Here is a 24687-nt window from a genome sequence, read left to right as displayed (position 1 = left end):
GGCTCTGTGAGGCTGCCATTGGTTGGCAGCGCGGAGCGGCACCTTGTGATTGGTGGTGGCGGCGCGGCCCCGCCCCGGCCGTGCCCAGCAGGCTGCGCTGCGGGCGGTGCCGGGCAGGTCGCGGCGATGGCGGCGGTGTATCTGTGAGCGGGCGGCGCGGGGCCACCATGATCATCGAGAGCGTAGACGCGCTTAAGTCCTGGCTGGCCAAGCTGCTGGAGCCCATGTGAGTGCGGGCGTGCGGGCCGGGCGGGCCGGGCGGACAGCGCTTCCCGCGGGCCGGGCCCGGCTGAGGCGTTACGGCCCTGCCCCGCCTGCCCCCGGCCCGGGCCCGGCGCGCCCGGAGCGTGGGACAGCCCGGGCCCGGGGAAGTGCCGGGGGCCTTTTGTCCTACAACGTGTAACGGAGCTGGAGAAGGGTCTGGAGCACGAGTCTGATGAGGAGCAGCTGGGAAAGGGGCTGAGCCTGGAGAAAAGGAGGCTCAGGAGGAACCTTGTGGCTCTGCACAAGTCCCTGACAGGAGGGGACAACCAGCGGGGGTCGGGCTGTGCTCCCAGGGAACAGGGACAGGAGGAGAGGGAACGGCCTCAGCCTGGCCCAGGGGAGGCTCAGCTCGGACAGCAGCAGGAATTTCTCCACGGAAAGGGTGGTGAGGCCTTGGCAGGGGCTGCCCAGGGAGTGCCCATCCCTGGAGGTGTCCAAGGAAGCACTGGACGTGGCACTCAGTGCTCTGGGCTGGGTGACAAGGTGGGAATCAGGTACAGATTGGATATGGTGGTCTTGGGAGCACTTTTCCAACCTCTGTGATTCTGTGTGCTCCCAACTGCTGCCCTGGCTGTGCTGTCAACTTCAGTCCCAGCGCTGTCATCTCGGAGCAGAGCCAGGGGCTGCTGCAGGGGCTGGCAAAACCAGGGATAACGTTGAAACTGTGGGAAGTCTTCAATTGCATCCTGCTCCTGCTTTCAGTGGGAGTGGGCCTGGGATGGAGTCAGCATGAATCCAGGTCATGTTGTGCATTTTATGGGCTCTGAAAACTCATCCTGGCTGCAAAGGGGTGCTGGATTTGTGCTGGTCCCAAGCTCTGTGGTGCCCAAACACAGGTGGTGCAGGCACAGTGAGAGTTGGGAAAGCTGCTTGTCAGTGCCTGGCCAAGCTTAGGTTTCCCATGAATTACAAGCGAGGCCTGTGGGAAGAGTTTTAAATTTGCCTTGGGTCTGCTCAGTTGCTGTCATTAAGTATTAGGCTTTTGAAAGTTCTTCACAACTTTCTTTGTCCCTTGTTACAGTCACGGATTTCTCTGGTTTTTGTTCACACCCCGCTGAAAGTCTCTAGACTGGAGCATGACTCCTGCTCCTGCACTTTTCCTGCCAACTGCAGTCGTTCCTTGGGCATTTGAGCTGCACTGTGCAATGTGAGGCAGAGAATCAAGGAGTTGGCCAGTGGGCCCTGACAGTCAGGGACTCTGTAGTGGCACTATACAGACTGGCTTACCTGGAGGAGTGCACTCACCTTGTGTGCTCCTGTGGGGTGGGATGGGATGGGAAGGACTGACATATGGAGGAAGGAAAGGTAATGGTTGTGAAGTGAGGAATCATCTCCTCTGTTTGAAATTGAAGATTTATAGTCAATGGGTGAGGGCCCCAGCACATCACACACAGTGAATGCATCACATACAGGTTATTTCTCTGTGTGTGTAAGAACTATAAAATTTGTCAATTTGTGGTTTCTTTGTTCTTAATTGCATTTACACTGGCTTTCAGTGGAGGTTGGATGTTGTTGGAGGCTATATGAGAGCAGAGATGCTTGATTGCTGCTCACTGAGGATTTTTATTTCTGTCACCAGTTGCCCTCTCCTTGGCGTTTTGCCTTTTGCTTGTTTTCTGGATCTTTGTGTTACTTAAGATTATTTTGTGGTATATGTACATCAGAATTTTTCTCTCTATTTACAGGTTACTGTTCTCAGAAAATACACAATCCCCTCCTTAAATGTTAATTAAAAAAAAAACAAAAAAGTCTTCTGAGTATTTTAGGTTTCTGTCCCCACCTGATATCTGGCATCTACACTTTCTGAGAGGCCAAACAAGGATCTGTTACTGTTTCATACCTGGAGTGTTCCTAGTAGCTGAATAATGGAATCTAAAGCAATATGCAGTTTAAAGATTTGTGGTGAAGTATCGCTGAACAGAGTTGGTGTCTTTGGTCTTTGTGGAGCCAGACACGGGTGAGGGAGCATGAGGAGAGAACCTGGGTTGGTAATTGCTCCCCTTTAGGTGTTTTACAGGTGTTAAAAGGTTGCTGTAAAATAAGGCATAGAAGTATCCTTGAGGAAGAAACCCCAGTACATCAGGACAGTCACTGAATCTGTGCAGAATGTGTCTGTGTGTGTGTTGAAAATGGACCTCTGTTTTCTGAACTGCTTTGTAACAATGTTTTAATTTTTAAACACGGTTTAATCCTTCCCAGCCCCTGTGCAATGCCTCCCCTGGCCCGCGCTCTGCTGTGCCTGTGGAGCTGTTTGAGGTGTGCTTGCTGGCCGAGGAGCTTCAGCCCTGGTGGCTGCTGGGCTGCCCACGAGTGGGTCTGTCTGGGCAAAACAAAGGCGGTTTTCCCTCAGCAGAGCTCGGGAAGAGCAGAGAAGGGACACCTTTGTCAGGTGCAGTTGGGGGCTTCACTAGGCTACTAAAATATTGGGCTGTGGTGGCCAAAAGCCCTTTGCTGGCTCCACGGCCCCGGTGCAGCGGTGCTGGTGCCGGGTGTGAGCCCCGCAGCCCAGGGGTGTTGCAGGAGCTCTCGGGGGCTCTCCAGGGACTGTGCCCCGGGGTCGGCATCCTGCAGCAGCCAAGCACGCTTCTCTCTCTCGCTAGATGTGACGCAGACCCCTCAGCCTTGGCCAACTATGTCGTGGCGTTAGTCAAGAAGGACAAGCCCGAGAAGGAGCTGAAAGCTTTCTGTGCTGACCAGCTGGACGTGTTCCTGCAGAAAGGTGTGGTGACCGCAGCTGTCGAGGAGGGAGGGTGATGCACCATTACTGCCTTCAAAATCTTGGTAGCCATGAATATTTCATTCAGAGTTTGAAGGAATAAAGGGCTTGTGATTAAAAAAATAATAATCGTAAAATGAGGTAGTGTAACTTGGACTTTTCACCGTGAGTGGGAGGAAATGTTCTTAAATAAAAGCAATTTAATTTAAATTGTCAGTTATATTTCCAGAAGCTTCTCTGACAGGTGTTCAGTAACTTTTGAAAACCTGATCCATGTTAATCCTTCAGATTGCTGGGGAGCTTCACATGTGACCGTTTGCTTCATAGTCAAGGGTTTAAACACCCGAAAGTCTGACACACACTGGGAAGGTTATTGTGCATCTCTTGTGATGCTGAACTGCTGATGAGGGTGTTGAGAATTATTTACTTTCATAAAAATTGCCCTAAAGAGGCTGCTGAGTGTAGCTGATGGAACTTGTTCCTTGTTCACAGGTGCCAATCATGCTTGCTCCTTAGAACAGGAGAAGTCTCTGTTGCTGTCTGTGGTAAACCTGAGGAATTTCTTTCTCTAAATGAACAGCCTCAAGTGCCACAAATGTAATTCCATCTCCTTCAGTGGAACTAATGCTCATTAATCTGAGGTGCTGCTGCTGGAGGCTGTTTGTTTTCAGGGCTTTCTCTGGTAAATGTAAGCATGTACTTAAATGCATATGTAACAGTATTTTCTTGTGTTGTGTATCCTCAGAAACTTCAGGGTTTGTAGACAAACTTTTTGAAAGTTTGTATACCAAGAGTTACCTTCCTTCTGCTGAGCCCACAAAGGCAGAGGCAAAGCCTGCAGGGCAAGAGAAAGAAGAAGTCAAGGAGGAGGTAATGCTATTTATTCTGCCTGCCTTTCATTTTCAAATTAGCTCTCCTACATTTGTGAGACAAAATGTTACAGAAAATATACTCTCTTGTGACTAATGATCTCTGTGTCCAAAGAACCACGGAAGGTGACTATTTAAACAAGTACATTTTACATCCCTTTGCAGAGTCTACCTTTGATCAAGCACTCAGATATCCTATTCACAGCTCTGGCAATACCAGTGGATAATTACTTGGAAGGGTTTGAGGGGGAGAAGTAGCAAAAACTTTCCAAAGCATTTCCAATTTTGTATATTCTGTGAGGAACGAAAATTACTTAAAATATTTTCTGTGATGCTTAAAATCATTGAAATATGTCCTCTGTATTGGAATAATTACTTTGGAAAGTCAGGTAGAGTTTTTTTGTCAACAGTTCTCTCTTTTACCTTGATTTTAAGTTCAGTTGACAAAATTGAAAGCAATCAAGTTTTTGAGAAAAGGTGACAAATAATTGTAGAAATTGTCAGTCAGTCAAATGCCGGTCCTGGTAGGGGCAGAGGAGGAGCTTTGAGGGACTGGAGCAGAGTGGCAATAAGCAAAAGAAGAAATCTAGGACGGCTTTATGGGACAACCTTACAGAATTCAGGACATTAATTAGTTACTTTGACATGAGCAAGGCCTTCAGGATGTGTCATGAAGCTCAGTGTGTGGTGTGATTCCTACACACAGAGGCCACGAAATAAATCACCCGTGGAATCACCGGTCCGGGCTGGAGGGGACTCCAGGTACCGTGTGATACACCTTGTGCTGGGAGCAGGACTGCAGGTGGAGCTCTCCAGAGCCCTGTCAAGCCAAGCCTTGAGTATTTCTGCCACTTCTCCCCCGATAATCCTCTTCTACAAGGATGCAGGAAGCCTTCCTTTTGGTTTCAATTGGAAAAAAGTGTCTTTTAAAGATTAGTGCATGTAAAATATTCCACCAAAATTTACAGTAATTTGTAAGCAGTGTGAAATGGCAGCAGAAATGCAGAATGGATCAGTGGTTTGCAGTAGTGGTACAGCTGACAGACTTCTGAACCTGCTGTGGTGGAGGCCAGCAAGAAATGTGACCAGTTCCACCAAGGGAGCAGGTTTTTCCATTGAAGCAGTTATTTTAAATGTCAGCTAGTGACTTTCCTACCTGGAGAGGTGACTCCAGACATTGTGTTTAAAGGCTCAGGAAATACCTCACTTGTAGAATTGCTTATGCTAAATAAGGCGGTAGAGTGGAGAGAGATCTTGTCTTTCATGAATCCTGTTTAGAAACAAAACGACTAAGTGGTTTTATTTAGGGGCATCTCTTCTGCAGAAAAATAAAAGCAAGTTTTGAGACCAAAACCCTTCAACAGATTCTAGTACTTGATTATTTACAGTGCTTCAGTACTCTGGGCAAGTAATATTTGAATATTGTTTTCTTGGGATGCTGTCTGTAACTTGAACTACATTTTGGTGTCATTTTCTTCATTAAAAAAAGTGATACTCGTCCTTGTTTGGTAGTGTGTTAAACAGAATTTTCAAGAGTCTGTTGAAGAAGAGCGGGAGAGCAGGAAGAAGAAGTATTCCAGTCCCCAGAGGAGCCGTACAGATTCCAGTGAGCAAAGGTTAGCTTTGAGCCACAATATTAAGAAATTTCTCTGTATTTGCTGTCAGTCTTTGAGTGTGTTTTTTTACCTTATAGGTAGTGATTTTTGTGAAAAATAGGGATTTTCTTCTTCCCTTGACTGTGATAAGTTGTGCATATGCTGATCACGTGCATGAGAAGTGGCCACAAGAAGTTGGCCTCTTGCAAAAAAGTGATAGTATTCTTCAAATTACAGTTCCTAGGAATGCCATCAGTTCCACTGTTTCCCTTGTTATATAAATGAAGAACATTGTTGGGGGACTGTAGGGTCTGGAGGCAGTTGTTCACACCATGTCACCATCACTTCTAAAGTCTGTTCTGGTTTGAATATCATAACTGTCTCACCTTGCCAGTTCTTACTCCTGCTTTCTGCAGACCAGTGAATCAGCTTGAGGATTCTGTACTTCTCTGTTTAATTTGTGAAATTCTGACCAGGGTGTTTCACTGCCCAAATGGACGGGAAGGATGAACAGTGTTGCAAGCTTCTTTTTTAATTGTTTCTTGTTTCACTGACGTGGTCTACCTCTGTCTTTCCTAGAACCAGAGAGAAAAAGCGGGATGATGGGAAGTGGAGGGACTATGACAGGTACTATGATAGGAGTGACTTGTACAGGGAGAAGTCTGGCTGGCGCCGGGGCAGGAGTAAAAGCCGCAGCAAAAGCAGAGGGATGAGTCGGAGCCGCAGCCGCAGCAGGGGCCGCAGCAAAGACCGGGATGGCAGCAGGAGTGGTGAGTACCCAGGGTGCTGCTCCAGGAGAGCATCCTACTGCAGTGACAGGTGTCACTCCTACATTCTGAGTGGTCTAGCAGGCAGGAGATGCCCTTGAGAAGTTGGAGCAAATTCTGATAGCTTTGTGTTCTTGAAGTAGTTAATTAAGATGCTGCTCTTCAGAGTAGAACAATTAAGAGGTTTGTTTTCTTCTTCCCTAACCTCTTAATTTATCCACAGGTGTATTCCTGTGGATATCAGTAGCTCATATTTTTGTGCTGTCTGTTCTGACAAAGCTGTTGATTTTATTCTTTTTTTCTTCCTAAGGACTGAACTTTTTGCAAAGCAGTGTTTCCCTCTTTCATTTTGTTACTGTGTATTTTTTAGAGAAGGCTTCTTTGCAGTTGCAGGTGATTACCATGTGATTGTTCTTTTAGGGCTAGTTCAGGTCTGTCGGAAAAGTAAGTGGCACAGATTACAGCATTCCACGCACCTTGAGACCGTGTTAGTTAAGGGCAGAGGTAGGTTTGTTGTTTCAGGCTTTTGCCCTCCTTTCTCCTTTAAAAGAGAGCCGTAAACCAGAATGAAATAAGTAGTAGAGGAATGAATGTGCATTTTGAAAAGAAAACTTCAGTATTTCTGAAGTTAAACCCCTATTTACATTATATTTAGTTATTACTCCACTGGTAAGACTGAGCTCCTTCAAGAACAGTTCAATGTGCAGAAAGCTGAGTATTTCAGGGAATGTGTTATTATCTTTTGCTCATGGCTCTGATGTATAGAGCAAAACATGAAGGCTTTACTTAACTTTATTTTTTTTAAACAGAGCACCGAGAGAGAGAGAGATCAAAATACAAGAGTGAAAAAAATGATGTTGAAGGCTCATATAATCCAGTATCTGCATCTCCCAGTAAATCCTCTGAACAGTATTCTTCTGCACAAGCTATTCCCAGTGCTGTGACTGTAGTTGCACCTGCACACCACCTTGAAAGCACCACAGAGAGCTGGTCAAATTACTTCAACAATCACAGCAATCCCAGTTCATTTGGCAGAAACCCTCCTCCTAAAAGAAGATGTCAAGACTATGATGGTAACTATTCCTTAGTTTTCAGTTTCATGCCTTAATTCAATTTTCCTGTGACTTTTTTTTTTTTTTTTTTTTGAGGTATTCACTAAATGTGAGCAGCAAGTCACACTGCAGTGGCGTGTGATGTGTAGCTTGTGTGTAACAGATGCAGAGATGACCTTTATTGCACTGGAGGAATAATTAGTCTTACTGGAAGCAGAATGCTGTGGCAATTGCTGGATAAGAACATATGGAGTTTTTTCACAGTTCTCTATGTGCTAGACAAATACCTCAACCACTGGCAGTCCTGGTGCAGATTGCAGTGTGTGTGCATGTTTAAAATAAACCACCGTATTTCTGACTATTTTTTCCATAGCTTCTATGATGAATGCATCTAAGTTTGTATGCTTTTATGAAAGATTGTTCTAACTTTAATTATTTTGCGAAACCTTACCTTACAATATAATAACGTGTCAGTGGATGGATGTTTCCTTTAGTAAGAAATTCCATGAAATCCCAAAACGTTTCAAACCGCTGAGAACAACCGCGTTTGTTTTCTGACGTGAGGCGCGATGTCCTGTTTTGCAGAGCGAGGCTATTGCGTCCTTGGCGATCTCTGCCAGTTCGATCACGGAAACGATCCTTTAGTAGTGGACGAAGTTTCCCTGCCGAGCATGATCCCGTTCCCGCCGCCGCCGCCGGGGCTGCCGCCGCCGCCGGGGCTGCTGCTGCCGCCGCTGCCGGGGCCGGTGCGCGCGCTGCGGCTGCCGGTGCCACAGCCCCACCCGCAGCCGCCGCCGCCCGTCGTGCTGCCCGTCCCGCGTGAGTCACGGCCCCAGCTGCAGCTCCTTTGCTCGCAGTGCGCTATTCTAAACGGAGCCCAAAGAATTCCGAATGCTCCGCTGGTAAACCGTCACGTTCCTGGCGCTCTGAACCGAATTAAATGGCGGGGGGAGTGGAGTTGTGGGGACAAAATAAATGCCGTGGTTATTGTGTCCCATATCAGCAATTTTGGGATGAGGAATAATTTGATACAGGATTAACCCTGAACTTTGCATGAGCCCTTTGGCAGGTGGAACCAACGTGCTGTGAGAGAAGGGACAGTGCTCAGGATGGGCTGTGTTGTGTCACTCCGGGTCCTTTTTGATCATACAGTCGGTGGGAATGTCTGTATGGAGGAACCAACCAGCTAGAGAAACTCCTTGTGTGCGAATGCCTCTTGTCCTGCAGTTCTTGTTTCGGACCTGCACTCTAAATGCTGCTGATGTGATCTCTTGCTCTGAGCAAGCCTTGGCTCTCCATGGCAGAGCTGAGAGAGGAGCTCCTGTGGTTAAGGCATCTCTAGCACTAAAACCACTGGGGAAGAAAAGACACTTTTTTCTTTTCCCTTAAAGTTTTGTCTCTCCTGAGAAAAAGAAAAGGGGTTGGACTCAGAGTAGCTTACCTGAACAGGCTTTTCAGTCTACTGTTACTGTAGTAGGTTTGGACATATTTACAACCCTGACCTTGCTCGGAGCAAGGCATAAACACAGCTTTGGATTGTTTGCATGTTTTGCCTTTGAGCTGTCAGTGTGTGATCTGTTCTGCGGTGTCGTTGCAGGACCGCCTTTAACACAGTCCAGCTTGATAAACAGTCGTGACCAGCCAGGGACAAGCGCAGTGCCCAGTCTTGCGCCCGTGGGAGCAAGGCTGCCTCCTCCTCTGCCTCAGAACCTGCTCTATACAGTGTCAGAACGTAAGCAAATGCCTTTTGGTTTAAATCTGTTCAATAGGAAAATTTAAGATTTTCTCTGTTGATGCGTGATTAGAAATTATGATCTGTCTTCCTCCAATATATGCAAATCTAAAAAGAAGTCTGATGGCTCTCCCTGGCTCAGCCCATCATCCATTCCGGAATGGAGTGGCAGCAGTGCTCTCTCCTGGTCTGAGGAGGAGCACTGTGGGGAGCTCTGGGTTTCATGTGCTCACTGCAATCCAATTGTTGCACAAGAAATGTTCCTTTCATTTTCAAGCCATTCAGTAGGACATTAGTGGGTGAAAGATGGATCTGCAAACCTGTAATAGCAGTTTAACTTTGGCTTTATTTCTCTCCAGTTTGGACTAATATACGAGAGCTTTTTCCCCCAGCTGTATGTCCCAGTAGTCTGTACAGTCTGTACAGTAGTCTGTACAGTCTTCATTGACCCTTTTTCAGAATCACCCTTGTTCTGGCTTTCTAAAAGTTGGTAGCTTTCACTGGACATGTCCCTCTTCCTTAACAGAGCTCAAAACTTTTAAAAGTATGTTTTTACAAGGGACGATAACAAAATACGTGGAAAGTCCTAGATTGCTCAATTTAAATACAACAAAGTTTATTTCTTTGATAGTTAAAGGATTAATGACATTTCCATTCTCTGTATGACCAAAATAAGGTAATTAAATGTCAGTGTTTTATAATAGTCTCATGTGGGGTTTTTTAGCATAAATATTCTGAATTTTATTCAAAGAGGGGATCTAATTCAGTTCATGATCCGTGTCATTCTGCTTGTGACTTCCATGCTTTTCAGAACTTCAGACACTCAAATTTCTTATTAGATAATCTGTTCAGTTATCCCCAAGTTCTGTCAGATGTTCAGGTGTCACCATCTGATCCTTTCAGCTCCAGAACTTCCGATGGGTGATTCTGCCTGTTGGAGCTCACAGGGCTTCACAGTAATTCTGTTCTCCAGAACCTCTGTGGAGATTCTCATGTCCTGTTCTTAGACTGTTGTGGTAGCAGCTGCTGGTTGTCCTCTTGCAGTCAAACATGTTCTAAATCAGGGAAGAGGAGCTTGTAGTTCAGCTCCTTTGAGGTTAGAAAAAGTTCTTGTCTTACAGTGTCAGGCTCTGCTATGAGTGTGGATATTGTGGGGCATCTATTTTTAGCTGTAGAGTTGTCTTTGGTGCTGCAGAATAAGGAACTGAGATTTCGGAGGGGTTCGTGTCTGTCAGGTTCCCTTGTACAGGCATTCATTCTGTTCCTGGATGTACTGTTCTTGTGGAGGCTCTTCACAGATTTCATTCATTCTGGTTCTTGTACAGCTTTTCCTTTTAAAGGTTAAAAAATGCATTATCCTCAATTTGGACCTTGGGCTGGAGGAGCAATAGGAGTTAATTCTGTCATCTTGTATTCTTGCAGTGACCCCTTCTAGTGAAAATGATCACTAGTACCTTACCTAAGCTAGGTAGCTGATCTCACTCTTACATAAAGAGAATTCAGTAGGTAAGTATTGGTTCCATTACCTCATTTCTCAGCTTTCTTTGGTTGAAATCATTTAAGGATGTTCTTCACCTAAAATTCTATTCTGAAGAGAACTAGACTGTTGGGCAGCAAAGGCTGGAAATTTCTTTGCATCTTAGACTCTACAGTAAAAATGCTGAAACCAAAGCCTGTGTTGTTGCCCTTAAAACGCAGCCAGATGTTGTGCATGCTGTCACATGGACACCTCAGGCCTCTCCAGCAGTGCATCAGCAGTACTCTGTATTGTGACCTGTGTGCTTTGGACAGGCAGTACCAGAATAAAAACCAAACCAGGATGTGTCCAGATAGGCTGGGCCTGAAGGTCAGGTGAGGGTTTGCAATGGCTGCACAGGCTGGCTGTACCACCTCTCTTCTTTCATCCAAGACAGCTTCTGACTCTTGGACATCTGTGCACTTCCTTAAAGGAAAATTAATCCTGAGTCTTAAACTCAATTGAAAAATTCTGTCGTTTCTCTCCTTTTTTTGTAGATACATATGAGCCAGATGGCTATAACCCTGAAGCTCCTAGTATTACCAGTGCTGGTAGATCTCAGTATCGGCAGTTCTTTACAAGAGCACAAATGCAGCGTCCAAATCTAATTGGCCTAACATCTGGGGAGATGGATACAAACCCTCGAGGTAGGAAGGGTTCTGGTCATTGCTGTTGCTATTTTTATCCAAGACCGTCAACACTTTTCCCTCTTTTCAGGCTGAAAACACTATTTTTTCTCGCTGATCTAGTGTTTCAGAGCATTTTTTGGACATTTCTGCCTTTTTAAAATGTGAATATGCCCATATTAAAGTCAAAGCAGCCTTTTTGATTAAAAATAACCACTCGCTTGAGAACGCTACAAGGGTTTGGTTGGTTGGTTGGGGTTTTATACGTCTTAAGCCTCTGAAGGTATTTTCCAGGTACTGTGAGTTCCTAGAAAGAAAAACAGTGCCTAAAGTTGGCTTTAGCAGCGCAGTCTGCAGACTGCTTTTGATCAGCCGTGGGCACAGAGGTGATGATCCAAGCTCCTTGCCTTGGCTGTTGTGATGGCAGTGAGGAGGGGAACTGTCGTGGCATGTTTTGGTGCTTCATGGCCTGACTCTGTCAGCCAGGTTATCTCTGAAATGCACATCCCAGGTATCATTCCAATTTCCCAGCTCATGGGAATCCCGGTCTGCACTTACATTAGAACTCCTACCCCTGCTGGAATGGATGTGGCTGCTGTCTCTTAGTGGTGATGTGTACGACGGATCTTTTAGGGAAGGGGACAAGTCAAGGCTCTTCAAAGTTTAGTTGTGGTAGCAAAACTTTCTTTGTCCCTTGTGTTTTTCCTGCCCTGATTCTTAAAACTGAAGATGTTAAATTTGGGGTTTTATTGTTGCACTTCAGTATTTCTTAATTAGTAGATAAGATTTTTTTTAAAATTTTATTTTCAGTATTTCATTCCAATGACTCATCTCGTAAGGAATATGGTTAAATATTATTGTAGAAATTTCTGTTACTTTTTGCATCTTAATGACTGTCACAGAGGCAGGGTTGGGACTTAGTTGCTGCCCCTTCGGTTCTCTCTGAGAGCCCATCCCAGGGGTAAGGCAGGGGTGAGTACTCAGTGGTAGGGCCTCACACAACTTGTTTTACTGTCTTTGTCACGGTGTGAAAGGTTCGCTCTCAGGTCATCCTCCAAAGTGAGGATGCCATGCCCAGAAATGCCCAGTCTCTGTTTTCACCAGTGTAACCAGTGGAGCTCTGGCTTATATAAAAGCCATAGAAATTGCTGTATAACTCAGACTTCTTTTTAGGGGTTGAATATTTGCCATTCACAGGAGACTAACACCAAGGGCATAACCTTGAAAAGGTTGCAAATAAACTTCTAGCAAGCTTTGTGTTGGTAGAATTTGCTTCAAACTTTAAATCTTATGTCTTAAAAGAGTGTAATAGTTGTGCTTAATTAACAGTTTGTTGCTGAAACCTGGTATGAGGGCTGATGGTGGGATAGCAGTGGGTTCCTGGTTGCTTTTGCTCTGTCAAGGGCAAAAGCAGGGCAGACTGGTTGTTAGTTCAGCCCCTGTCCATTGCAGAGCTCTATCCTAAAGCCTAGGGATCCACCCATGGTTCTTCCTTTTCTGTTTTGTTGGGATTTGGGGGGGTTTTTTTGTTTTGTTTTGTTTTGGGTTTTTTTTTTTTTTTTTCCTTTCTCTCCTTTTCCTGCAGAATCTGAGCTTTTAGTACTTGAAAAATGAAGTTTTAGCTTCCTTCCTTCAAGCTAATACTAGCCTTAAAGTTCAAAACACATTCCTCCCAGCTGGACCATGTGTGTTTTTCTCAGGATGTTTAGTTAGGCTAGGGAGTGATCTGAATGATTTTGTTCAGAAACAAAACTGACCAATTTGGTAGTCTTCCTAATGTTTATGTTTTTAATCTCAGTTCTATTTTGCTGTGTGAAAGCTTTTCCATGCATGGTGGAATAACACAGGCCTTTTTCCTTCCCTCCAGCTGCCAACATTATCATTCAAACTGAACCTCCCATTCCCATTACAAATAACAGCAGCAATGTCACTAGAGTTGTCCTGGAACCAGACAGCAGGAAAAGATCCCCAAGCAGCATGGAATGTCCACCACTGAAGAAACCTTGGTTGGGAAAGTAAGAATTAGCTCAGATGTTAATTCAAGTGTACTCAATTGCTGCCAGTGCTGTGAACATTGCTATTCACCAGTCTCTAATTTGGGATGGTTAGGTCAGAAAGGCTGTGTCCACGTAATATGGAGACTAAATATGGGGTCGGGGGAAGCTCTCTTTTGTTAGTGTGTAGATGGTGTACTTTTTAGGGGGAAAATGCTATTTAGATGTGTGTTAGCATTTGCTGCCTTACTAAGGCACACATGTACTTATCTGAACTCTTCCTATTCTCCTTTTCTCTAGGCAAGTAAATAACAACCAGAACAAACCAGGGTTTTTGAAAAAGAATCAGTATACTAATACAAAATTAGAAGTTCGAAAAATTCCACCAGAATTGAACAACATTACACAGCTCAACGAACACTTCAGCAAGTTTGGAACTATTGTAAACATTCAGGTAAAAAAACAGTGTCCAGTTTTATGTCTGTGTGTGAGTATTTTATTTTTCCTGAAGCCTGCTTGAGTACTGCGTGGTTTCTTTGAGAAATCTAAGTAGAGACAAATTGGGAAAGGAGGCAGTCAAGTTCAGAGAAACCTTTTATTGGTCTACTGTGTATTATTATCTTAATTCGGTAAAACATATTGGCTTCTGCCTTTATAATGCCTGATTATCTTTGAAAGGCTGGCAGGTTTAACAGTGCCTAAACCAACTCAGGCTTTTGAGCAACTTGTGTAAAACTTTTGAAAGAGATGATCTGACAGTTTGTCTTGTATGATAGTCTTAGGGTATTTGATGGTCAGGATTTTGACAAGGATGCTGCAGTAGAGTCTTCATCTGCTTCCATTTGTTACCACTTGGCCTCCTAGAACCGGCTCTAACTTGGTGTCCTGGCCCTGTAAAAAACAGAAAAGGCATTTAAAAGTAGAGTAGTTAAAACAGCATTTAATTTCCTTTTATTTTTCTAGACAAAACAGTGTCCTCTCAAGTCCTCAGTTAGAGGTCTAAATAGGAGACAGATACCTGAGAAGCTTCTGTATTTCTTGATAACTTTGTCTTAGCCCAGAAGATACTGTGGTGCTTTCTGCACCTCTCCAATGAAAGAATACATTTCAAGCATGCTATCTCAATCGCTACACTGGAAAGCCTGTTTTTATTGCTGTGACACTAATTTTTAGAGAAAAATATGCTTATTCAAGACTTTGAGATGCTGCTGCTTTGAGGGTGTGGTGAGGCTTTGCACAGTGCGGCCTCGGGCAGTACTTGTCCTTCGGGAGGCTGGGATGAAGAGCCTTTGGGCCAGCACCAGTGATACCAGACATTCCCCAGGGGCACTGCACAGTGCTCTGAATATGTGATGCTGTTGGTGGAGGAGTCTTATTCATTCATTCATTTAAGTGTATATAGACTTTGCTGCAAGTACGTGTGATGTTTGCCAAAAGCTACTTCACTTGAATTACATAGAATGTCCTACCAGTGTTTTGAGCTGTTAATACACTGGGTACCCAGCTCATCATTGCAATGTTTGTAGATGGGTTTGCATTGAAGTGTTTTCTTCCTTGAGAAATAATGCATTTGTGACCTTTTGCTTTAGGTTGCTTTCCAGAACGATCCCGAAGCTGCTCTCATTCAGTACTTGAGTAACGATGAGGCGAGGAAAGCGATTTCCAGTACGGAGGCGGTGCTGAGCAATCGGTTTATCCGGGTGCTGTGGCACAGGGAGAGCGAGCAGCAGCCCTCCTTGCTGCAGCAGCAGCAGCAGCAGCCTCCCACGCCGCAGGCCCTGCAGCACCTGCAGCAGCAGGCCCTGGCCACGCCGCCTGCCGTGACCGTGCACAGCAGCCTGGCCAAGGTACGTGCTGTGGGGGGCTCAGCAGCGTTCCCCAGTGGCTGCTGCTGCAGAAAAGCAAAGTATGTAACCTTGATGTTTTCAAATCTCTGGATACACAGGTGATGAACAAACCCCTGGCATCTGGTGCCTACGTCCTTAACAAAGTCCCAGTGAAAAGGCGCCTTGGAGCAGCGGGTGGGAGCCAGCCTGAGCTCAGCCAGCCTGGGGCTGGGGCAGAGGAGTCTCAGGTATGTTGAGAGTGGACCATGGCCGTGCTCTCAGGTACAGCTTTGGCTTGTCAGCCAGGAAGGAACAAGCAAAGAGGAATTGTTCCCACTTGGTTCTGTTCTTTTTCAGTGATGTTTCATGCAGCCGTGGTCAGTCACTTCTTCCTCATTTCATCGACTGTTTATATGGAGTAGGGACAATGACTTTAGGTGCTATCAACTACAACGCTATCAGTGTTGTAAATAGCATAAAATACCTTTGGCAGTGCTTGATAGTAAACAAATGTGGCAACCTGTATGTGAGACCAGCCTTTTGTTGACAAATGTAGTAGCTCTCCCAGTAATTTTTGAGCTTATGCTGTGCCTTAACAGCAGTGCTAGAAGATTAGAATTTTTCAAGTGATTTGTACCTGGAGTTCAAGCCAATCCTGTTCAATTCCTGCTGATACTGTAGTGCAGCATGTGTTCTGGGCCATGGGAAAGTCCTTTAAAGAAAGGAAGAATGGAGTGGCTTTTGCTGCCTTACTTGATCAGAAAGTGGGATGTTGGGCTGCAGAGCTGAAACTAAGGCAAGTGCAGATCATCACCTTGGGCAGTGTCCTGGTGGGAATTGGGATGCAAAGGGAGTGTGCCATGGAGAAGGAAAGACAGTGTCTTTTTCAGAAATCCTTTTAACTGGACCGCTGTCTTTATCCATGTGTTTTAATTGCCTTGGTCCTTCTGCCTCCTTGCACAAATCTGGACATCTGAGTTGGTGATTCAGGGAGCATGATCTGCTGAAGTTCACTCTGATTTATCACAGTCACGTTAAAATATTCCATATTTTACTGTGTGTTTTTTACTATTTCAGATATTTCCTACTTCTACAAGCCACTCAAAAATGGTTTACAATTCTCCAAACTTGAAGACAACTCTGAAGTCTGGTGCAGGGTCTAAACCTCATGACGTGCAAGAAGCCCTTAAAAAAAAGCAGGTACTTAATGCTTGACAGCTGGCTGAGAGTTGAAGGAGCACAGTGCTTTAAACACAAGGTTTGACGGGCCCCTGAAACCTCAAACGCTCCTTTACAGCTTTACATGTGCGTGTGGAGTTGGTCACTGTTACGGGACGGTCTTGCAAGCACACCCTGGGGTAATCGTGTGTGCAGTGTCCTCTTGGGGTGCCTTACTCAACACCCTTGGCCATGCTGGGTTTCTGGGTTTGCTTGGGGTTTCCTGGATTTCATCTCTGCAGGTATGAGACACTTGCATGACCGTGCACAGTATGTTTCTTAAGAGGTGTCTGAAGGGGGCAAAATGTTAGTAAAGTACCTCACAGCAGGAAATTAGCATTTTATTTTTTATTTATTGAATCAGCTTCACTTCATTTGCAGGAAGTACCTTTGGTTGTGGATTCCATTTCCACAGCTTGAAGAGGACAGTGTGATCTGTACAAGTACATATGATCTCTATGAGTACATATAATGCTAGACTGCTTTTTACTTAAGGCAAGAATTTTCTCCTCTTGCAGGAGGCAATGAAACTCCAGCAAGATATGAGGAAAAAGAAGCAGGAGATGTTGGAAAAACAAATAGAATGCCAGAAGGTAAGTCTGGGATGAGGCTAGTTAATAAAATCTGATTTTGTAGATACCTGTCTGTTCAGGGCTGTTTTTCCTGGAATTTTATGTTCCTGTTCTTTTATTATTGTACAGATGTTGATATCCAAGCTGGAGAAAAACAAGGCCATGAAACCAGAAGAGAGAGCAGAAATTATGAAGACTTTAAAAGAACTAACAGGAAAAATATCTCAGTTAAAGGATGAATTAAAAACTTCATCTACAACCTCTACACCATCCAAACTGAAGTCCAAAACAGAGGTATTTATTGTGCAACACACTTGCCTGCTTGGTTTTTGTTACTATTTCTATTAATATGTCTTAGAAATGCAGCAGCATTAGATTAAAACATTTGCAAGCAGCATTTTTATGTGAGTGATAACCACGGACAAACAAGCCATGGTTGAAGGAACTCCATGACCTAATTTTGCTTGTAGCTCATTCATGCTTGTTCTAGTTCTAAAGCGAAGAATTCTGAGTCCTTCAAAAAATGGGGAGGATCACACACACAGAGGCAATTAAAACTGAATTTAGAGAAAAATACTGCTGTCATGATCTGATCGGTCTAGCATTTACATGAACGTACTGCTGAAGTGGAATAAAACATTACAGGTGTGCCTTACAGTTCTGCCTTCCCCTTCTGTTTCCTCTTCCCACCTCTTTTTCTGCCAGGCACAGAAGGAACTGCTGGATGCAGAGCTGGACTTCCATAAGCGACTGTCCTCTGGAGAGGACACAACCGAACTGCGGAAAAAGCTCAATCAGTTACAAGTGGAGGTGAGCTGGTCTGCACTGCTGCTCTTGATGAGTTTCTGAGTTCTGGCTGTTTCAGATCCCCTCACCCTGGGCATGCCTGTGCTCTTTCCCCAGGCTGCCCGCTTGGGCATCTTGCCTGTGGCTCGAGGAAAGGCAGTGGCGGCCCCCGGAAGGGGCCGGGGCCGGGGCCGTGGGGGCCGAGGACGGGGAGTGCTGAACCACATGGTGGTGGATCATCGGCCCAAGGCGCTCACCGTGGGAGGCTTTGTTGAAGAGGAAAAAGATGAATTGTTACAGCACTTCTCTGTAAGTGTGACCTGGAACTTAATCTTGTTTCCTTTACTGCTGTACAATCAAGCTCTTCTTAGAATAGCAATAGGTCTGAACTTTTGCCCAAAAATACAAGTGCTACAATACTGCTGGCCGATGAGCTGGGAGTCCTCTGGCTCTCACTTTTTAGTCAAAAAAATCAGATTTTAGTGTCACCTCAGTACTCTACAATTGTACCACATGAGTATCGAGGTGGAGGAGAGCATTACTGCCGGTCCTAATGGACTTTTCCTCACAGAAATTTGGAGATATTGAAGATCTTCAAGAGGAGGATTCCCCATTAAGTGTTGTTGTAACTTTTAAGTCCCGCTCAGAAGCTGAGAATGTAAGTAGAATCATAGAAATATTTTTCACCTATCTAAAATAAGAGTTTTTAACTACTTGTGTCTACCTTTGTATTTTAAAATTTCAGCGGCTTTGATCCCCCAGTTTGAGCTTGATAGTGTTTGGTGCTGCTGCAGGTAGTGCCACTGAAGGGGAAGTACCTCCTGGTGATGTGAACAGTGACACAGGGCTTTCCCTGATAGAGCTGCACGTCCCTGGCAGTTCAGAGCTCTGCTCATCCTCCCGCACTGCCGGGGCAGGAGCAGGATTTGGCAGATTTGGTTGTGGCTGAAGTTGCTCTTTGAACACTGAAGTGGGTGATTGTGGTTTATATATTTGAGATCTTCCAACATGCCTCTGCACACGCTCTGGGTCTGGCTTGTTGCTGATGTTAAGAGTTGTTCAGCTGATGCTCTCTCTGAACGTCTGTGCATTTCACCACGACTCAGGCTGCTAACCAGGGATCCCGGTTCAAGGACCGACGGCTCCAGATCTCGTGGCACAAACCCAAGGTACCTTCTGTGTCCACTGAAGTCGAGGAGGAGGAGTCCAAGGAAGAGGTATGAAAATCTCTTAATGACCTGATCATTCTTACTGGAATCTAATGGCTGAGGGCTCTTAGGATACAGTTTCCTCTGTGCTGGAGAAACTTCATAAAAGATGTTTTTACAAACCAGGAACTGAACTGGTTTTGAATAGTCAAGTACATTTCCCATATTTTAAAACAGAGAAAACGGGAGGGGAAAAAAGGCAATTTGCAGATGAGCTGTTAATTTGTCAACGATATAAACAAGTCTCGGGTTCTGAATGTGCAGGCTGCAGAGCCTTTTACTCCTCGCTCCTCGTGCTCTCCTGGAGGAGAAGTCATGTGTTCTTCCCTGTAATTCACCTTAACACCTTAAGCTTTTAAAGGTTATTTTGTTGTGGCATTTAACAGAAGCCTTGTTTGGGAGAGGGTGAGTGGTGGCTTATTCCTGCTTCCTCCGAAGCTTTGCTCTCCTTCACTTTCCTGAAGTGAGACTGCTGTTCTTCCCCTAAAACAGTTTGGATATGACTGTGTGTGTTTGTGACACACACCAGGTACCAGTACAGCTGGTGCTGAGCTGGGATGTGTCCCTGGGCAGAGCTTGGAACTTGTCTCTGAAAGTTCATTTGTTTCTTCCTCCAGGAGACTGAAACCTCAGATTTATTTTTGCACGAGGATGACGATGATGATGATGAAGATGAGGATGAATCCCGTTCTTGGAGAAGATGAAACTTGATGTTTGAAATGTATAATTTTAGGAATATAGTTCAAACTACATCTTTTAAACGTTTATTTAAGGAAGTTGATGAGCCAAAAAGAGCTTTACTTTCTTTTCAAACCACAAGATTTACCATGAGCAGTTTGGTATTGAAAACATTTGGGACACAGAGCTGTGAGACTGAGCTAGCCAAAGGCCCAGGAGCTTCTTGCAGGATTATCAAGCTCACCAGGGTGGTGATTTTTTTCTATTTAAGAAGGATAAAAAAGGGGGGGGGGTTGGAAATCAGTATTTTCTTGTCCTCTTTTTGTGTCACCTGTATTACCTTGTTTTGGGTTTTTTATAATGTGATTGGTTTGTTAGTTTATAATTGAAAAGATATTACAGGTTTTATTTAGCAATATTACGGGGTTAGGAGAAAGACAAACTTTCATTAAATATTATGAAAGAAAAACTGGCCTCATTTGCTCGTTGAAAAAAGGGAGCATTTTATTTCCTATGGAGTCTCATGTAGTAGGAATTATTTGTGGCTAGATTCTTAAATCATTTACTTTGGTATTTGTGACAGCCACACAGTCTCTATGTTGTGCTGCTTTTTGTGAGAGGAGGTGGAAGAAACAATTCAACAGGGTATTGTTATAACATTGTCCAGTTCACTCTGTTTCTCCAAATTCTGCTTCACAGAAAGCGTCAGCAGGAGCACACACTGGAGTGGATTTTCACTCCTTGATTTCCTTCTGTCATTTCAGTGTAAGGCTCAGCGTAAGTCAGGCTGTTTATTGCATTTCAGTATTTGTGAGCAGGAGTGGAAGGAGTTCCAGTCTTCCTCAAAAGCAGCTGAACTGGCCCGTGCGCAGCAGCCAGGAGCAGCTCTCCTGTCCCTGTTCCGGGCTGTGATCCGGGCAGGGCCCTGCGGGGTTCAGAGCAGGGTGGGGTTCACCCCAGCACCGGGGTGTCGCGTGTAGCCCGGCCCAAAGCAGGGTGCGGCGTCCCAGGGGGCTCAGAGCTGGCTGTGTCCCGGCCCTGTGCCTCTCTGCTGTCCCTGGGCCCAGCAGGGCGTGTGCTGGCCGTGCCACCGGGAGCGGGGCCGGGGCCCTGGGCCGGGGCTGGCTCTGGCTTGTGCCTCGTGGCCTTGCCTGGCCGCTCCTCAGGACCCTCGGTGTGCATTTCTACGCAGAATCGGCGCTGTGTCCGTGCCCAGCGCTCCTCTCTGGAGCCCCAGTAACTCCTGACTGCGGGACGGTGCCCACGAAGCCTTCACCTGCCTGTGGCTGCGAGTGTGGCCGGGGGCAGGAGCTGAGCTCCCGTTGGGGTCACAGCCCTGCCGACTGTCCTTGTGCTGTGCTGAGGTATCCAGCCTCTGTGCTGTCCTGTTTCTTGTCAACTGAAGGGAGTGTCTCCAGTGTTCTGTCCCTTTCCAAACCTCTCCTCTTCCTAGAATTAGGACTGTCCTGCTAATGCTGAGACTAAATTCCAGGCATGAAGAAATGGAGGAGAAACTCACCCTGTGAACTTAGGAGAATGTCTTCTCCCATCGCCTCCGGGGGTTTTAATGTCTGTGGCACAAAGTGTATCTTGAGAAGTCCGTTGCAGCAAACGTGTCCGAGTCCTGACAACTTAAAAAAAGGAGAGAGGGATCAAAAGGATTTATATATTTTTTTGTACAGAGTTTTTTCTTAAACTATATAATTTTGTAAATATTTTGCTTTTTTTGTGTACTAAAATCACCGGCGTATAGATTTCAATAAGAATTGTTGTATTTTTGTATTTGGAAAATGAAAATTACAGTGGATTAATTAAGCTGTAAGGAAAGTTGCAGTAGCCTTCGACACAGACAGAATGGATTCCTTTTCATATGATTTTAGCTCTAAAGTGACTCTGGGGTGGCACCTGCGTCCAGGAGCCCGGGCCGGGGAGCGAGGGCCGTGTCTGAGAGCTTCCCAGGATTGCTGTTTGCCCTCAGCAGCCCTGGCAGGTGGCCCCAGTGCCGGGTGCCATCCCAGAGGTGGCTGCAGTGCCCCCAGCCCGGCTGTACCGGGGCAGAGGGGCCGCAGCTGGTGCCAGGGGCTGGAGGAGGAGGGGAGCTGGGGGAAGCTGCTCTGCCTTTTGCCAAAGCTTACGGACCCCCCTGTATCTTAGGGCGTGCTGGGCCTGTGGTGGGGTGGTCAGCTTGGGTTTCCATGTTTCCACGGGCAGCAGGGCGCTCCGGCTGGGGTCAGTTCATGGTGATGTTTTACTGGGACGTTCACCTGTACCTCGGGCAAAGCACAGCCCTCGGGGGTGCCCGTGTGCCCTGCCACGTGTACCGGCCTGGGCTGGGGCGAGGACACCGAGTGAAGGATGAGGGGATGGGGAAAGAGGGCACTGTGCAAAGAATGCCCTCCCTTTCCCTGCTGAATTCACCTGAGCGAAATAAACTAAACCGCCTCAACTCTGAAAGCAGGCACCTGCTTAGGAAAGCGCCACTTTAACAAAATCATGTGAAAAGGAACAAAGCTCCTCTTGGTGTATAGTAACCTTGTACTATAGTTTTTACAGATTGTGAACTTGTGTAATAGGATAATAGCAGATATTGTTGAATTTCTAATTGTTTACACATTAAAATTCATATATGTAATTGTTTTATTGATTACAAGCCAAATTTTTAAGATGCATGTTGACTTTTTTGCAATAAAGTAATAGTATGGAATGGTTCGAGATTTAGAAAAGACAAAATTCTGACTGAAATAAATTGGAAGGAGAACCATTCAAAAAAAAAATTACAGCTCTCAGAAAAAGAGCACTATCAGTTCTTTGGGGGGAGGTGGATGTGTGAAGGGGGATTTATGCGTGTGTAATGTGTGTGCAGGTTTGGTTCCCCATGCCTCAGTGCCCTGGACCAGAATGAGACAGGTAAAGGGGTGGGGGCAGTCCAGTACAGGCTCTTTCACACCTGGGGGGCTCCACGTTTAACAGGAGCTGGATGGAGTTGTGCAGTCTGGGGTGGCCTCCCAGTCTCTTACAGGTTTGCAGAGTTCTGGACTGTTGGGTACAAATCCTGGCAGGTCACAGCTGCCAGATCTGACTCCTTTGCAGATTGGGGTGAAAATGAATTATTCTGTTATCACCTTTATTCTTGGTGTTTGGCCCTTTCACCAGTCCCTGTTATTCCCTCCTGCCGCCCCTCCCTGTACCTGCTGTGCCCAGGTGCTGGAGGGTGATATAAAACCTGTGTTTCTCTTCTGTGCTGCTGAGGAGCCTCTCCATGACAAACCTGTGGCTTTGAGACATCTTCTCAGTGCCAGGAGTAAACTTTGGGATCACCCCCACTCCCTGTCCGTGTCCACAGCCACCACCAGCCTCCTTCTGCAGGAAGCAGCAGTGTCCTTAATGTCCTTTAGGAGAAATGCTGACATGGAGCAGGAAAGGTTTAGTGGTCAAAGCACTTGCCACTCGCTAATGATTAAAATGCATTTTAATGGAAAAAGGGTATATAAAAGATTGGGAGGGGAGTAGCATTTGTGTGTGTGTGGCTTTGGATGTATTTTTCCACCCAGCCATTCCAAATGTGGTCTGAGAGTTCCCTGAGCACAGCAGCAGCGTTCAGCAGGGTGGGACAGCTCTTCCCACAGCCACAATCCTGCCAGGAGCCCCTCGGAAGGAAGAAAACATCTGCAGGAGCTATTTAAAGGGAACAGTCACACAAAGGTAAATTGCTGGTGTAATTGTCAGGCCAAGAATCTCTTTGTTGTCTCCAGTGGAGGCTGTATGGAATACAGCAGTAACTTCTGGAGAGGGTTCCCAAAGGTGGCAGTCTAATTTTAACTCGTCTCTGGAAGCGGGGGACCCAATTCTGTCCTCTGGAGCAGGTTGTGTAACGTGTCTGGGCCTTTACTGATGAGATCACTGACACAAGGGGCGTTCAAAAGGGAAAACAAGTTTGTCTGATGTTTCTCTGGAGGATTTTATATGCTTCCACCACTTTATTCCATGACAGACATACAACTGTGATGATCAAAACCTAAGTGTATAAACTAGAGCACTTCCTTTCTCTCTCTCCCCAGGATCATTCCACAGATAATTTCCAAAGGCTGTTTGCTGTGTGCAGGGAGCCAGACAGGGAGAACCTCGGCAGGGCAGGCTGAGGCCTCGTGCCGTGTTGCCAGACGCCTCCTTCACCTGGAACTTCCCCCTTTTATCCCACAAAAAACCCATTTTTTTTCACTACTTTTTCATGGCATCTGAAAACCACACTTTTTTGTCAAAAACGTCTCTTGGATTTGAAGTTCAAAAGTCTCTTCTGGTCAAGAGACTTCAGCCCAAGGAGAGCCCACGGCAGGGGCTGTGACCACTCGGTGCCTCCAGCTGGGGTAGAGGCGAGTGACCAAGGGCAGAGGGAAGCCCCCGGCAGGAGCAGGAGCAGTGACCCCTGTCAGAGCAGCAGGGTCCCCAGCAGCACGTCAGTGGCCCTGGGCCACCTCTGGGTGGTCGGGGACAGGAGCCTCCATCGGGGTCACCTCCCCGGGCGTGGCACTGCCGGGACAGCTCCAGGAGCGCCTGTCCTGGGCCGGGGGGACAGCCTGGAGACCCCCGGGGTGGGGAGGAGCCCAGGGCCGTGGGGCACCAGCATCACCCCCGGCTCTGGGCTCCGACTGCTCTGATGTCTCTCGCCTTATTTTCAGGAGCCCAATTCCTTCTGTACCTCGTCCTGCTGAGCCCCGGTGGTGTCGCGTGGCGCTGCCCGAGCAGCCCTGCGCCCCGTGACGTGGGAGTTAATTATAGCCAGAAACCTTAAAGCACTCCTGCCAGTGATTTATTTAAATGCTGATAAATTATACATTTCTTTAGTAATTCATGTGAAAATTATTTGGAGTCAACTCAACATCACATACCTCTGCGTGCTCTCTCGTGGCGAGAGCTGTCAGACAGCGCTTCCATCCGCTCTTCCCTTTGGCTGCTTCCCATGGCTTTGGGTTACCTGCGGGTCGCAGCGCAGTGAGGGGGGCTCCTGGGACAGTCTCACTCCCAGCTGCTGCTGTCGGCACCCAGAGGGGGTTAACTGTGACTTTAAAGAGTCTGAGCTCTCCCTGGCTCTGGGAGCAGACCACCCCTCCCTCTGTCCGTGCTTCCCGGGACATCCCAGGCCAAACCCCGCCGTCAGCATCCCCGGGTGTGAGGATGCAGAGGTGCTGCTCTGGGCAGTGCAGGGCCAAGACTGCTCCTGCTCCCGCACTTCTGGCCCCTTTGTTGGGCTGGGAACACCTTTCCCTGAGT

The 24687-nt window shown here is 46.3% G+C and overlaps 1 protein-coding gene across 2 annotated transcripts; it reads left to right on the top strand.

Annotated features, from left to right (window-relative positions):
* Positions 1-90: 90 nt before the first annotated feature.
* On the top strand, positions 91-22095 carry RBM27 (RNA binding motif protein 27). 2 transcript variants are annotated; one of them, XM_040078428.2, is made up of 21 exons: positions 91-226; positions 2865-2983; positions 3726-3850; positions 5362-5465; positions 6024-6214; positions 7021-7284; positions 7849-8082; positions 8861-8995; positions 11009-11158; positions 13005-13152; positions 13432-13585; positions 14721-14978; positions 15077-15205; positions 16035-16157; positions 16694-16768; positions 16877-17041; positions 17453-17557; positions 17651-17842; positions 18105-18191; positions 18640-18750; positions 19359-22095. In XM_040078428.2, the coding sequence occupies exons 1-21, from the start codon at positions 168-170 to the stop codon at positions 19443-19445; spliced, it is 3015 nt and encodes a 1004-aa protein (XP_039934362.1). In that variant the 5' UTR covers positions 91-167; the 3' UTR covers positions 19446-22095. The 2 variants fall into 2 exon arrangements, with proteins under 2 accessions (XP_039934362.1, XP_039934364.1); XM_040078430.2 differs by lacking the exon at positions 11009-11158.
* Positions 22096-24687: the final 2592 nt, after the last annotated feature.

Source organism: Hirundo rustica, chromosome 14 (genome assembly GCF_015227805.2).
Source record: "Hirundo rustica isolate bHirRus1 chromosome 14, bHirRus1.pri.v3, whole genome shotgun sequence".
Classification (NCBI taxonomy): Eukaryota; Metazoa; Chordata; class Aves; order Passeriformes; family Hirundinidae; genus Hirundo; species Hirundo rustica.
Note: the sequence above shows the minus strand (reverse complement) of the source record. Positions and strands in the feature narration are given on the sequence as shown.

Bases quoted from the DNA above. Each gene is read 5' to 3' on its own strand.
- RBM27 (XM_040078428.2), top strand. From the start codon at position 168: ATGATCATCGAGAGCGTAGACGCGCTTAAGTCCTGGCTGGCCAAGCTG. The intron at 13,153-13,431 runs GTAAGAATTAGC...CCTTTTCTCTAG, and splicing joins AAGAAACCTTGGTTGGGAAA to GCAAGTAAATAACAACCAGA. The intron at 16,769-16,876 runs GTAAGTCTGGGA...ATTATTGTACAG, and splicing joins AACAAATAGAATGCCAGAAG to ATGTTGATATCCAAGCTGGA.